The sequence below is a fragment of the Ischnura elegans genome, chromosome 4 (assembly GCF_921293095.1).
Source record: "Ischnura elegans chromosome 4, ioIscEleg1.1, whole genome shotgun sequence".
Classification (NCBI taxonomy): Eukaryota; Metazoa; Arthropoda; class Insecta; order Odonata; family Coenagrionidae; genus Ischnura; species Ischnura elegans.
In genome coordinates this window covers 5143140-5159212 of record NC_060249.1, presented here as the reverse complement: position 1 = coordinate 5159212, position 16073 = coordinate 5143140, and the positions used below count along the sequence as shown (strand labels likewise).

The 16073-nt window shown below is 40.3% G+C and overlaps 1 protein-coding gene across 4 annotated transcripts in view; it reads right to left on the bottom strand.

Moving 5' to 3' along the window:
- LOC124157011 (probable galactose-1-phosphate uridylyltransferase) overlaps window positions 1-16073 on the bottom strand; it is a 45751-nt gene continuing 29678 nt past the window's right edge. For 3 of the 4 annotated variants that reach the window (XM_046531475.1, XM_046531474.1, XM_046531473.1), the window contains exons 6-7: window positions 3141-3246; window positions 1-347 (exon numbers count right to left, since the gene is read on the bottom strand). In XM_046531475.1, the coding sequence (XP_046387431.1) occupies window positions 251-347; window positions 3141-3246 (203 nt within the window). In that variant the 3' untranslated portion in view covers window positions 1-250. Of the gene's footprint in view, window positions 348-3140; window positions 3247-16073 lie in introns of those variants that run through there. The other variant, XM_046531476.1, reaches the window with a different exon arrangement.

Below are 16073 nucleotides of genomic sequence, written 5' to 3'. Positions count from 1 at the left end.
TTAGGATCCAACGAAAACCTAGTGATATGGTTGCTTTATTGTAATTGTCAGTACATTGAGCATCAAAGACATTTCAAGTTCAAAAGATATGCTAATACACACATATACACATTAGGGAATCACTGCAGAGACTGTTGCCAGTGTTGCATGAATTGCACCATGAACTTGTGTGCAAAAGTGTGTGTCTCTTGGGTTGATGGTGAGTTTGGCTTTGGAGAGCCCTACCCTACAGTGGGGGGGGGGGGAACAATCAGGTCGCCTTGTAGTGTACGTTGGGCTGTTGACGCAAGACGTCAGCTGCTCGCTCCTGGCTCAGGTCTCGTTGCTGGACTGCCAACATCTCGTACCTGCAACAAGGAGAACATACCGGATGGTTTTTTGCTTTTTTTATCTGTTACTCAGCAAGTGACGTCAAATCACACCTCTCTCTCTTTTCTGATCATTCCCCTCCATATACAGACTGTCCCATTAGTCGTGTGTCATTTGTGACCTCAAATTTTAAAAGTCACTTACCCTCAAGTTATATTCATGAAAATTGGCATACTCATCGGAAAAAGTCGCATGTTTTGTTGAGTGTAAGGAAAATTTTACGATTTTGACCCCACAATGTGGGTCCAAACCCAATTTGGATTTATTACACCAATAGGGGAGAAACAAGGTGCCAAAGGATTTTGGTTGACTTTAAAATATCCTACCACCTCCGAATTTGATTGAAAATATTGAACTTTGAGTGAGTTACAAGTCTCCAGGATCCTTGATGTCAGCACGACTTCCATCGACAAGATTTAATTAAGAGGACAATGGCATCAGCAACCAATCAATACATGATGCCCACCACAATGCCTGATCAAGATCTCCAATGGCGCAGAGAACATATACTAACACAGTTGTGCAAAGCAGGACAGGATTTCAAGTAGTTGCATCACTTTCAAATATTTGAATTCAAACCACACCCCCTCCCATAGCACAGACTCGGAACTATGTATGCACCTAATTGAAAATACAGGCGATCTCTAACCCGCATTTCTGTGGAAAACTATAGTCAGAACCAATGAAGAGTTGAAAGAATAATTTGTACGCAATGTTTGCGGTCAAGGTGGAGAGCTCAATGAAACAAAAAAAATTATGTACATATTTAAAAATGCATGTGATTGAACTTAGTTTAAAAAATAACATAAATTCTAAGCTATTCAATGGTACATACAGTTCATTGCAAATCAACATGATTCTTTGTAAACAAAATTAGAGACTAACTTTGGGAGTAAATCACTCTACTGTTTCTCAGGGTGGCCACTTGTTGGAATGTATGCATATTCTATTTATTTACTAAGACGTTTCCAACATAAATAAAAAGGTTCGATACGTGTGTATCGGGCTGTCTGGGTATTGTTGTCTGACTGGAATGCACGGCTTTCTTATTTCTCTGAAACTTTGTAACTCTATAATATCAGGTTATGGGCCCAGACATTAAGCTTCAATTAGAATAATTTTTCGAGATACGTATAACAAAGAGGTTACATTTTTCTGCGATAGCTAACATTGAAATCCTGTCGGAAAAACTTACGCTGAAGGATGGCGGTGGAATATCAAGACGACAGATTCAAAGTTCCCTTGTTCGACAGGGCAGAATACGGCGACTGCAAATCTCATATGGAAACGTTATTTGATGAACTAGATCTCTTAACACTCACCGAGGAAGAACCAGTTTATCCAGGACCGATCCTAAACGAATCAGCGTCGGAACGTACATCTCGAGAAGAAGCGAACGCTACATTGCGGAGTCGAGTCAAAAGATTCAGTGGACTAATAATTCGGAAGCTAGCGAAAAGTCATTTGGAGTAAGAAAAAGGAAAAATATCAGCATACAGTGTAAGGAAGGAGCTGAAAGACACATTTGAAAGGTTTAGCAACTCAGCTACAAATTAGAAGACAGCCTTTATCTCCGGCTCGTCAACATAACCCGAAGAAGGAAAATCTGGAAAATCACTTTCTTCATTTCGATCGACTGATTCGTCAACTGAAGTCAACGGGTGCCAATGTGAGTGAGCCGGATATCATTTGTCATTTGTTGCTCACCTTGCCGCAAGAATATAACGTGGTCGTCACAGCCATAGAGATCATGTCCACTGATAGACTAACCTAAGCTTTTGTGAAGAACAGATAACTTGATGAGGAATCCAAGCGATTGTTTTTGGCTAACGGAGAGCAGGACATGAATTCTGAGGTTCAACCTACGACGGAATCCGCTACACAGTCCAAACAAGTAAAGAACAACTCTCGGAATACATGGAAGAATGACGTTGCTGAGGTAAAGAATGAAAATAAATTTTACAAATCTCATATTCGCTGTCACAACTGTGGTAAACTAGGTCATTTAAGGGCTGAATGCTGGAAGGGTAAAAGTGATCACCCAGCCAACGACGATGAAGAATCTTCAGATGACGACTACGGAATCAGCTTTGCAGTACATGTGGAGATAGAAGACAAGAAGATGGCAATGGAGGAGGAATCAACTGCTATGGGAACAAGCTCACAGTCTGAAGGTGACATAAACTTTACTCTAGACTCCGCAGCTACCGAGCATTTAGTTGGGGAACTAACTCCTCTCGGCAATGTTGATGGAGACTTTTGCGGGGTGGTGCAGCATGCGTAGCAAGGTTTTCGGGTTGACCTCCGCATCGTTTCATCTTCATGACGACAGTTTCGCTGGTGTTGCAGCTAGCATCTTCAGGTACGAAGTGTGAAGTAAGTACGAAGTCACTTCGTACCTGAAGACGCTAGCTGCAAAGCTGGCGAAACTGTCGTCATGAAGATGAAACGACGCGGAGGTCAACCCGAAAACCTTGCTACGCATCCTCTCGGCAGTGTTACTCCACTGAAGATACCCATCCTACATTAAAGTTGCTAAAACTGACCAGCTGACGACCGCCAAAGAAAAAGGGGATATTGATGGTGTTGAACAAGCAGAGGATGTGTAGAGTCTAACAAATGATTAGTTTCAGACTTTGAAAGAACACTTGCATTTGGGAATGCTGAAATGGATGCATATGAATGTGCATGAAGTGAGAACCTGGGCACTAGAAGAAGGGATTAGTGTGGCTACAAGCATGTTTGTAATGCATTTGAGCGCAAGTACTTACCCGACCATGAACTTGCGTATGGATGCCGAGCGCAGCAGGGGAGGCAGGTAAATTGCATGCAGCTGCCAGTGGGCATCAACTTGCTGATTGGGGCCTGTCGGCGCACCTGTGAAAATCCATGGCTGTGAATCAAACAGCAAATTGCCTTTCTCGTAATAATAAGGTGGGGATGGAGGACAATTCATTCCCCGACTTATATAACTGTAATAATTTGTTATAACAGAGATACCGGATAGAGAATTAGTAATACATGGAACCCAGTCATCCACAACATTTCTTCATCTTCCCCCTCCAGTCCTCACGCCTCACCCTCTCCGCCCACCTGAAATAATAAAAAGGCAGCAGAACCGAGGTGGCAAGCACCATTCCCTTGAAGAAGTGGCCACCAGTTGGTCATGAAACGTCTGGGCAATCTCCACGTATACGACACGCGGCATACACCCGTGTATGTCTCTCTCTTTTAATCATCAACAATTACTGTTTTCAGTGACTGGCTGTTCATTACCGGAGGCAATATTTCTATCAAAAAAAAAAGAATAGTTAGACCCAGATAGGGTAAAAATGTTTATTTTTTTAAATTCAAGACCAGGAGAAAGAACCAGTGGTGTGCTGCTGTGTGTGTGTGATGTGTGTGTCAGACTGGTCGATCATGCATGCGATCTTTAACAAAGTGTTATTTAAACTTTTTGACTTTGCAAATAAAATTATGGAGACGATACTAAGCTGTTTAACAGAGATTTCCTGCTGATTTACATTTTTAGTGAAATTATTTTCATTCACACCTTGTGGTTGCTCATTTAAATTTACCATTAATTCTGATATTAATAGAGTTTGTCCATGGAAACCATCATATATATAAATATATTAATATTAATTGCCTCAGCTCACTCTTTTCCCCCATCTTTGGACCCTACCTTCCCTCTATTTCCCCTTCCCTCAGCTATCCTTTACCCTTTACCTACAGTCTTTTACCTAACTCCGAGGAAGGTGGTAATGCCACAGAAAATTCAGTTATTAATGTGAGTTTTTATTCTTTAACTTGTGTGTTCTGTGATAATAAATACAGGACGATGACATAGTATGGCGTGGAGATGGAATGATGGCCGAAAACACATGGAAAAATTTCACCTGAACCGGGAATCAAACCACAGACCATCTTCTGCTTTCTGGGTAGATAAATTCACAGGTAAGGAAAGAAAGGGATAGGAACATATATGTAATGGAAAAAGGAAGAGGACAACGGTGCTGTGGTAGGTGGAAAGAAGACAGAAATCAGAGGGTAAAAATGCAGCCTGAATGGGACGTGAACCCAGAACCTCCTGGTTGCCGGCCAGGTGCTCTACCAGTTGCGCTACCAGGATGCTTAGATTTACCATGATTTCGGCGGGAGTTTATGCACAGGAAACTCCCTTTGCTATGGCCCACAAGAGTAACCAATAGATGGCACGGGGGCAGATCACCACTCACCAGCAGAAGAAATGGACAATGACACAAGGATGAAAGGAAAGATACACACTCACACCATAGCAGGAAAGAGACAGAAACACGCGTTTTGGGGCATGCAGAGCCAAAGTGAAAAGGTGCTACACAGGGCGTAATCCAGTACACGCTCCCAATGCTCCCGAGTGCTCCCGCTTCAGACGCTACAGATTCGTGGTCCACTTTCGCTCCTATCGCTCCCAGTGCTACCCTACTGGATCACGGCTGGAGCGATTGTAGCATTTGTTAGTCGTTTGTTTTACTAGTATCGTCTGCTCGGATATTAGATCGTCTGAATTAGGGATTGTTATAGCCCCTTGTACTTTACTTAGCGTGTTAGAGAGGTCAGTAATATAAATGACAAAAAGAATATGACCATGGGGTACACCACAAAAAACCTATTTAATATTAGATCTTCATTGGATACCATGATCGGGCACCACAGCAGACCGATGCTTGTCCTGAAGATTTTACCCACTGGTTTGCAAATCCTCTAACAACAAGGTGATAAACTTAAACTATAAAGAGCAGATCATATGATACATATAAAAGAAGATAAGACCGATTAAATACCTTATTATAGAAATTTCAATGAAACCAAAAATAAGCCTAATTAACTTAACTCACCTAAAAGCCTGCGTTTAAACGATACACGTACAAGTTAATGCCTGTTTGCGTGAATTATTTTTGTGGACCGAAACGGAACATGTACGAATGTTTGAACCTAGCTAAAATAGGTTAAATTTGCCGATCATGCATTTGCACAAGTTGAGTGGTTACACGTGTAACCACTTAACGTGCAACAACGCAACCGTACGGTACATTTCGTGTTCTTTCTCGCGTTCATACATTTAGACTTGTGCGGATTTATGTAGGTGTAAAAAGGCCTTAAGTGGAGTGTCCTTTATGCGATTTGTCAATTGCACTCATGACATTGTATGACAGTCTCAAAAGCAGTCCTACACTTGAACCAATCTCGTCAACAACGAGCCTTAAGCATAAATGCAATGCGTATCAACCTGACCTTAAGAAAATTACATAAGTAAAATACAACCGAACATCAATAATTGATTAAACTTCAGTTGAAGATTAGAGGAAGATATCATCATTTAACAGGGAATACAATCTTCATGGGGAAAGCTTGAAGAAAACCTAGGTTGGCCGCCAAAAAGCAACAAACGGAATGCTTTAACTAGAAGTTCACGTACCCTAACCTAAGAAGTCATATTCTATCTCAATTTCACGCAATATCAAGTTCAAATAACTAATAATTGATCTAAATAACAAATATATATATTTACAAACTTACATAACTCAATATAACTTACAAAATTAACATAATTCTTATGTAACGGACGGAATGCTTCGACCGGAAAGTTCACTCACTACATGTCTTATTAATTTCGAATAGCCATTTTCTATCTCCCCTTCTCGCTAGCTCAAGCTTAAACCACTAATAATTAAATAATATTATATATAATTAATTATCACAACAAATTTTATAAGATATCTTGGTCTTGCCGCTCAATTTCTTCCCCGATCTGGCCCGTGGCGACTCTGAATTGTGAAACCATTGAGTTACAGCCATTTGCCTCACCGTAATATCCCCCGAATAGTTCTTTAACCATTTGGTTTTAGCATTTACTATCTAGCCTGCAGGCTATCTTAGCGACTTCTTCCATCAACTCCAAATGGTCATATTATTGCCGGCCAGGTCCACAATTGTTATGAACACCATTTTCTTTAGCCTTCCTTCCCGTTCAAATTCGCGCTGAAAACCGGTTCGCTCCAGCCATTTCTTGGGAGCGTTTGTAGCGAGAGAGAAGCGAATATAGTGACGTCATGCGTGACGTACGAGAGCGCCACGGGAGCTTTTGTAGCTTCTACTGGACCACGAAAAGACTCGCTTCCAGTGCTTCGGAGCACTGGGAGCTTGTACTGGACTACGCCCACAGTGGAGTAGCCAGGAATGTTGCTTGGGGGGTCCAAAACCAGGGCGGGGGAAAATTTAAGAAAAAGTTAGAAAATAGAGGGTTTTAAACAAATTTTAACACTTTCTATAATGGAAACAACTTCATTTTTTAAATAAATCTTTTGTAAATACTAGTGATGGGTCGATTCCAAAATTTTATCGCTTCCGATTCTGACATTTCGATTCTGATTCTACCGATACCGATTCCATCGATTCTGATGCCGTAGGGTCCAAGAAAAATAGCACTTAATTCCAGGCAACAAGAAAACTACTTTAAAAAATGTTACTCCGTGAAAGAGCCAGTTGACAAAAGCATCTTTCATATCATCACTATGTAATTAAAATATAATAGCTAATTTTCAAAACAGAACGTACCTGAAAAGTGTTGTTACATGATAGGTATTACTTTAGAATATTAGCACTCATGTTTAAATTTAAAATAAAAGTATCTCCTTTAATATCTATCTTTTATTGATGATATCTTATCATTATCAATAATGTCTCTCAAATTTAGTCTCCTTTTACAGACTTTAAATCTTTGCTCAGAAAGCAAAGCATCTTCACTCTGTCAGTATAAAGTCTGTTGCATTTCACTTCACATATTTTTCCTGCATAACTAAATGTCTTTCACTGAACACAGTGGATGGCGGTATGGCAAGAAACCTCTTCACTAATACTTTCAGCCTTGAGTACGATATACAAGTATTCCGTTATTTCCCAGGGATGGAATTTGGTGGTGCATTCATCTCTGATAAATGAGCTTCCACTTTAGCTTCAACAGTGTTTGCTATGGTGACTTTGGGTACTTTTCCAAATGCATCACTGTATCTTGACCATATACCTGTCACAGGCTCCTTAGTCTGCATTTGCTCCTTCGGAATATAATAGGGATGTGCAAGTAGCACTTTTTGATCTCGAGTCGAGTTGAAAATTACTAGCGAGTATCGAATCGAGTCGAGTCTAGTATGATCATTTCTGAACCAGGCAATACAGCAAAGCATACTACAATATATTCTACTCCAATTTTCTATGATGAATGTCTAGTCTAATGTAAGAAGGAAAATATAATGAGGATTGTTGATGGTTATTTTCAAAAGTAGGAGATGAATGAAAACCATGAATGTCTCTTCAACAGCTCCATAGAAAAAATTGAAATTTATTAACCCCAAGTAATATATGTCGACAATATATATGTATCCAAACTGCAAGGGAGAGCCCTGAGTCTAGTAATTTTCACAGCTATAATAAAGATTACATACTACGTATATGAATCATGTAATATTTGGCCCTTTCAAATTATCAAGCAGAAAAACCAATTATTCTACATGCTCAGCCAGTTGGTTTTGACGTCTCCATGTTACAGTATTGCTACCTGCAGAAAATTTCCTTTAGCTACACACTTCTGTGAATGGGCAAGTACTTTCCTACCAAAATTGCAAGATTTTGGAGACTTTGGAATTTTTATTAAAAATTGTATCAACGATTTTTTTGGATCTTGAATCTTCATGGAATTAAAGTGGATGAAGCGAACAAACTATAGAGCTAAACTTTAGATTTGTAGAGCCAAAAAAATTCTATACTTCTTACGTCATTTAATCAACCTTAAAATCTCTTGCTTTCTTTTAAGTTCAAGATAGAAACTAAACGCTATAAATGACTCTGACGGACGCAGTAATAAAAGAGGCTAAAAGAGCCTTGTGGTGTGAAAAATCCCCCTTCCGCGCGACTCACTTCGGCAAAGGTGGAAAGGGAAAAAGGGTATCGGTCGTTGCCTACTTTCACGAAAACAGTTCCATGTCCTCTCTCTTAAGCATGTTGACTTAATCTCTTCACTTTACTGTTGTATCCAGGGTGGTAGCCCTGTCCCAAGGATAAGACATGTGAGGACGGGGCACGCCCGGCAGTTGTTGGCGGGACTACGCCATGCGTTGTATCGTGCATAGCCCAGAATTAAAATTTATATCCTAATGGACTCTTGTGTTTTCCTGCAATAGAACAATTTGGCGACGAGGATGGGATCTTTGGAGTCCGATACTGTCGTGGGTTATGTGTCGTGTGGTTGAGGCTTTACGTGAGTTTCGGGAAAAAAAAAAACTGATCGGTCGACCGCGCCTGTGGTACGTGCCATTCTGTATCTTCACGGACCTATTGCCTAAATATGAGTATAGGAGTTTTTGATCAAAGTGTTGAGAGCATCTCGACCTACCTTCTGCGCCTAAACAGCTATATGAGGACATTACGTCCTCCTGTTGAGGATCTCGGCAAGAAGGATTTCTTAATTGGTCACATAGGAGGGGCAGCATTGGAGAAGCTAGCTGTGAATCTTCACCCTCTCACACCGGACCAGCTGACTTACGAACAATTAGTGGAGGAGCTTAAGACCATATTTACACCGGTGCGCTTCTTTCGTGCTGAGAGGCTGATCTTTCAACGTCGTGTTCGTGAACCCAATGAAAGTTTTTCGGAGTATGCCCTGGCGTTAAAGAAGTTGGCTGCCACCTGTGATTTTGGGAACAGTATGGAAGATAGATTAATTGACCAATTTCTGTATGGTCTTAATAGTGAAGAAATAACCACTAAATTGGCTGGCGAAAATGTTCCTTTTAAGAGATTCGTGGCCAAAGCGTGCTATATGGAAGGATCTGCGGAATACGCCAAAAGCACTGGGGATAGTCCTGCCTCAGTTTCGGTAATTAATAAGAGATCTCAACCTCACTGTAAGCCATTATCACCAAAGAACATTGTGAAATGTTTTAATTGTGGAGGGCCTCACTATGCTAACTCATGTGACAAGCCTTTGAAGTGTACCCATTGTGGCAAGGACGGGCATTCAATGAAATTCTGCCGTCAAAAGAGTAAAGATAAGTTCAAAATGAAAAAGATGGTAAAATCCGTGCTAGAACAGACACCAGAGGAATCTAGTGACGAAGACTGCCACAGGCATGTGGGGTTGTTGCAGTTGCATCAAGTGCAGGGAACCCAACGAAATCGGCGCACGTTGACTGTTCAGATTAATGGTGCACCTGTAACTATGCAAATAGATTCGGCCGCAGATGCATCCTGTGTAGGAGAAGATATTTATAAGAAACATTTAAGCCACTTGAAGTTGACGCCCACCTCTATGTTATACAATTGTTCCAGTGCCCCCTTATCATTACTCGGCGAATGTCAGGTTAATGTTATGTTTGAAGGAATTGAATATGTGTTACCTCTGGTTGTGCACAAAGGGAAGTTTCATTGCTTGATGGGTCTTCCGTGGCTAGAAGTGCTTCCTATAAATTGGTACAGTCTTTTCCCAAAGAAAGCTGTAAATGTGGTTGCCAATGGTAAAACTGTGTTAGAGGATCTTAAGAAAGAGTTCCCTTCTGTATTCTCTGGAAAGCCTGGGCTAATCAAGGGTTATGTCGCCCAGATTGTATTGAAACCAGATTCTGTACCAGTTTTTGTATCTCATAGACAAGTGCCTATTCCATTGCGAGACAAGGTAAGAAAAGAGTTGGAAAAAATGGTTGAACAAGGGATTTTGGAGCCCACGACCAACACACAGTGGGGTACTCCAATTGTAGTGGTCCCGAAATCCAATGGCGAGGTGAGAATCTGTGGGGATTACAGTTGTTCAGTAAACCGTTGTCTGAGTATGGATCATTACCCACTACCACTGATAGACGATTTGTCTTTACTAAAAGGTGAGTGTTTCTGTAAAATTGATCTTTCTCAGGCATATCTACAGTTAGCCGTTGGTAAAGAATCACAATCTATATTAACTTTGAGCACCCATGTAGGTTGTTTTAAAGTAAAGAGAATGCTGTATGGGATAGCTTCTGCGCCCGCTATTTTCCAGCAAACCGTTGAAAAAATCTTACAGGGTATTCCTAACTTATTTGTGTATCTTGATGATATTCTTATTTATGCTGAAAATTGGTGTGACTGTTCCTCTGTTTTAAAACAGGTATTAGGGCGATTGGCCCAACATAACATTGTCATTAACGTACCTAAGTGTGAATTTTTTGTTAACAGAGTCATATTTTTAGGTCATGTGCTAGATTCTCATGGGTTACATGTTGAAGAATCTAAGGTTAAGGCTATTGTGAATATGGGTGCGCCTTCAAATGTGTCTGAGTTGAGTAGTTTCCTAGGAGCTGTCAAATTCTATTATAAATTCCTCCCAGATGCATCTACTTTTATGGAACCCTTAAATAAACTATTGAAGAAAGATTTCCCTTGGTCTTGGGGTAAAGAACAAAAGGAAGCCTTTGCAAAATGTAAGACAGCCCTTAGTAGTAGCCAGGTACTTATTCCTTATTCCCTTAAGTTACCTATTAGACTAACTTGTGATGCCTCTCAAGTTGGGGCTGGGGCAGTTCTATCTCACATTCTCCCTTCAGGGGAAGAGCGCCCAGTGGGCTTTGCCTCAAAAACTTTTACCTCCACCGAACGCAATTATGCTCAAGTGGAGAGAGAGGCTGCAGCAGTAATTTTTGGTGTCACCCATTTTAACAAATTTCTTTGGGGGAGAGAATTTGAACTGGTTACTGACCACAGTTCTCTCACAATAATTTTTGGGTCAAAGACTGGTGTCAAGCCCCTCGCTGCTGCACGTCTTCAGCGTTGGGCAGTATTACTGCATGGCTACAGATTTAAGATTGTGTATAAAAAAGGGATAAATATCCCTCATGCTGATGTTTTAAGCAGACTTCCATTGGCAGATGATACACCAGTGGAGTCTCCTGAAAATGTAATATGTTTAGTTAAGACATTAGGTGTACCTTTGAATGCCCAGTCGATTGTGCTAGCCACAGAAAAAGATCCTGATTTATTAAAAGTACGGATGTACATCCAGCATGGCTGGCCCTCTAAATGTGATGATCTGCGGTTACAACCTTACTTTAAGAGACAGTTAGAACTCTCTATTAATAACCAGTGTGTCACCTATGGTTCGAAAGTTTGTATCCCAAAAGCTCTACAACGTGATGTCTTAAATTTGTTGCATGATCAACACCCAGGAATGAGTAAAATGAAAGCACTTGCTCGTGGTTATGTCTATTGGCCCACTCTTGACCAGGACATTGAAATTATGGTAGCTTCTTGTGAGCCATGTCAACAGGTCCAAAACTCACTTCCTCAAATACCATTTTCTCCTTGGGCATGGCCAAAATCTAAGTGGGAGAGAGTTCATGCCGACTTTTGTTATGTAGAAAATAAGACATTGCTTATTGTGGTAGATGCTTATTCTAAGTGGCCGATTGTTGCAATTATGAAGGAAACAAGTTCTTCTGCAGTAATTGAAAAACTTGAGTCCATGACAGCTGCATATGGGTTGTTTAAAGTGTTTGTCTCCGATAATGGCCCACCTTTTCAGTCCCAAGAAATTAGTGAGTTTCTTACTAGTATGGGTGCCAAACATCTGTTTTCTCCCCCATACTTACCAAGAGCAAATGGTCAGGCAGAGAAAACTGTGCAGCATGTAAAACAGGCTCTAAAGAAATCGGTGCTTGATAAATCATGTGAAGTATTGTCCTTGCAGCGTAGGATTAACAAATTCCTAATGGCTTATCGTACGACGCCACACACTGTAACTAAGATAGAACCTGCAGAGTTATTCCTGGGGAGGAAGCTTAGAACAAAGTTGTCCCTATTAAATCCAATGAGCATTGTGGAAGACCGGGTGACTTCCTGTAATGAGAAGGTGGCCTCCAAACATAGCACTAAATTACCGGAATTGAAAGAGGGTGATACGGTGTGGACACAGGGTGTTAAACACAATGTAAAACAATGGAAACCTGCGACAATAGTAAAGCAAGTGAGTGCCAAGTCCTTTGATGTCTTGTGTGATGGGAAACTAAAAAAAAATGTCTCCCTTCAATTCCTTCGTCCAAGAATTGTGTCCTGTGAAGATAAGAGAAATGAGTTTACCCCACCTGCTAATGTCAATACCGAGGAGGTTGCTAAAATCCCACTTCCCCAAAATGATATTTCCGAGTCAGACAGTCCAGGATCTGCTACCCATGAGAATACTCATGAACCCTTGCCTAGAAGCCCTGTATTGGCTAAGCCTTGTTCTACTCCCTTGAGTCGCCCATCACGAAAAAGGCAGCCACCAAAATATTTGAATGATTTTCTTATGTAATGTATCTTATGTTTTCATGTATTTAATTTTCATGTTTGTAAAGGGTTATTTTAGTGGAGGGGAGTTGTTGTATCCAGGGTGGTAGCCCTGTCCCAAGGATAAGACATGTGAGGACGGGGCACGCCCGGCAGTTGTTGGCGGGACTACGCCATGCGTTGTATCGTGCATAGCCCAGAATTAAAAGTTTATATCCTAATGGACTCTTGTGTTTTCCTGCAATAGAACATTTACTTCAAAACCCGAGCCATATTTCTTATGCGTGGGATGGTTCCGAAAAATATCCAAACCTTGGTATTTTCACTCGAGTAATGCGCTAAATGGTCCAGTCTATCTATACACAATCCTTTTCAACATCCTCAGTTTAGTGTTTCAATTCATCATGAAGACGATTATCCATGCTTTAAATGACAATTTTCAAGACTTATGTTTTAAAAAACTTGAAAAATCGGACTCGGTTACGAGCCTCAAGAGTTCCGCGGCGTGTAGCTCAGCCTTGACGCGCGTTTGAAAAATCTCTCTCATTTCCTTCGTCGCAAACATTTTTTCCCCAAGATCTCTAGTTAGTACTCTTTAGGAATCCCTACTTTGTATTGTGATTCAAATTTTCCGAAACGAAACGTAAACGAAAGATAATGTCTACTTTATGTCAAATTTCATGTGAAAAACGGGTCGACCATTTTGCACCGTAAAAAGCAGACAGATGAGAGCCAAAATCTTAAAAATTCATTGAAAGTATAGGCAAAGCACCAGGTCAAAGGAATATTGCATTTTTTATTCCATAAAAATCATACCAACGCTACATCACATGAATAAATTCAAAGGTTTTCAAGGAATAACGAGATCGCGCGTGCTTTTGAAAAGTTGGTTATGTTTGGGCCACTATAAAGGGTCGTATTTATGTCAAATGGCATATAAATCTATATCTGGTAATAATTTATGAGTAATTACGCTAAGTTTCAAGTATCTTTACCCATTAAGGTCATTTTGGACTTTATTCCAGCTTTTTCCGATTTCGGAGCAGTGTGCGCCGGGTCGGAAGACGATCGGCCACCGCGGATGATCTAAAGGTGTTCGGCGCCCACGTCGACAACATGTGTATACAGCAAGCTGCAACCGCTGAAACTACCAGGCCAAGGCATTAGAATGACTTATCGGCTTTAAAAACTGTAGTATTACATGAGTTCCATGATAGCGCTTCTTGTCGGCAGATTGCTGGACCTACTAGCCACGAAAGCTCTATGTAACCTTAACTACTCGACTCGACATTCGTAATGCTACTCGAAACGCTCGAGTCGAGTACCAACTACTCGACTCGACTCGAATTTTTGAGTACTGGCACATTCCAAGATATGTATTTTGTTATTATGATTACGTGGCGCGAAAATTCGAATGACTGTTGGAAACGCGGTCGTATATAAATTTGTGGTTTGAAGTACTACTGGAATCGGAATCGATTTTTCACTTTGGCAAGAACTCGTTTTCGATTCCGGTTCTTGGTCGAGAATCGAGGAATCGAACCGACCCATCAATAGTAAATACATGAACTTTCAACATTTTGTTTTCTTTCATTAAGAAGTAAAATGACTGTTTTTTCATATTTGGGTGTGGGGGGAATTCCAGACCCCACCCTCTCGTCACTAGTGCCATACGCGGCAAAAAAATTCACTGATTAAATGTTCCTATCCCACTAAGATGGTATCACAACAATTTTCAGAAGAGAGCTAAAAAAATTTGGAAGAATAACAAAGCAATGAATGGATTATAATTAAAGAAAATTATTGTATACATTAACTTAAAAGCATTTCCACGCAGAATGTTACTATGAACTTGATTTCATTTTTACTCATTTTTCAGCGGTCTTGATGAATTAAAAAAAACTTATTCCATGTATAAGAGTGACAAGTTGCTGACTACAGCAAGTCTAAAATTATATAATATGTATAAAGCCCCAAAAAAATCCTCATCACTGCACCATTATAGACAAGTGAAATAAAGAGACAGTAAAAGATCCTTAATCTTTAATTCTGTATTCCCTACGGAATATCTTTTTAGCGTAAGGTTATCTGGAATTTTGCCAACTTAATGTTTTCTGTTGCTTCATCGAATCAGGGCCAAATGAGCAGTTGAAAATCCTCACATTTAGCACATATTTGATTCCGAGATCAACCAAAATAGGAGAATCTTATTTCGAATATGCATACAAGTCGAAGGTGATTGAACTTGATGGTAACTCCAGATTTGTTGCCGTATCCACGGCCTCATGCAGGTCGATTGGAGCCAGGAGAGGTTGCTTATGACTGATCACCTTGACTGACTCACCTTGTTTATTGTCAGTTATTAATAAAACATAATTGGACCTTGAGTAACAATTAGCTAACTCTGCGCAGCGAAAACATTTCATCTTCAACAGAACTTGAGCTAATATGAAAAATTGTCACTGCCTCTGGAGTTTGGCAATTTCGTCAAAGTTACGATATCGAAGTCAACCACCAAGGATTTTCGTATTTTTCCGTGCTCATCAATTTTACCATAATTATGCAGTGTTTTTTCCAGTGTGAGCGATTTATTTAGAGTCATGGACTGTGATACAGTCGTCAAAACTCTGATTGCCATTCTCTTTTGACATATATTTCTGACATTTTGACATTTCTGACTCTCAGCATGGTTTTAGAGCTGGCCGGTCCACTAATTCTGCTTTTTTCGAGTTCCTAAATAATGTTATTCTTGGACTGAACAATAAACATCACATTTTAGGCATCTCTTTTGACTTCAAAAATGCTTTTAACAGTGTGGATCATGAAGTTCTCAAGTCCAAACTTCAGTGCTTGGGAATCACTATAATTGGATATCATCATTCCTTAGTGACAGATCGCAGTTTGTGAGTTACACTCATAAATCACTTGCAGGAGTGGTGGAAATCAAATCCAGTCCCTTGAAAGTACCGGTTGGAGTACCTCAAGGTTCTATCCTTGGTCCTCTACTGTTTCTCCTCTTCGTTAATGATCTTCCTAAACACTTCTCATATTGCTCCACTGTTATGTATGCTGACGATACTTCTAATCTCTTATCCACTAATACTCTACCTCTCTTGGATCATTTGGCCTCGACTACAAAAGATGAGATGTTACAGTGGTGCCACCTTAACAGAATGGTTCTGAATGAGGCTAAAACCACTTGTATTCTCTTTCACAACAAGTTCTCTCATGAGATTCCTACTCTGCCTCCTCATTCGGATTTCTCCACCTGCTCCACTGTGAAATTATTAGGTCTACAGCTTGATGACACTCTTGACTGGTCAACTCATGTTTTTGAAATTAATAAGAAACTTTCAGTAGGTATTTATATGATAAGGAAA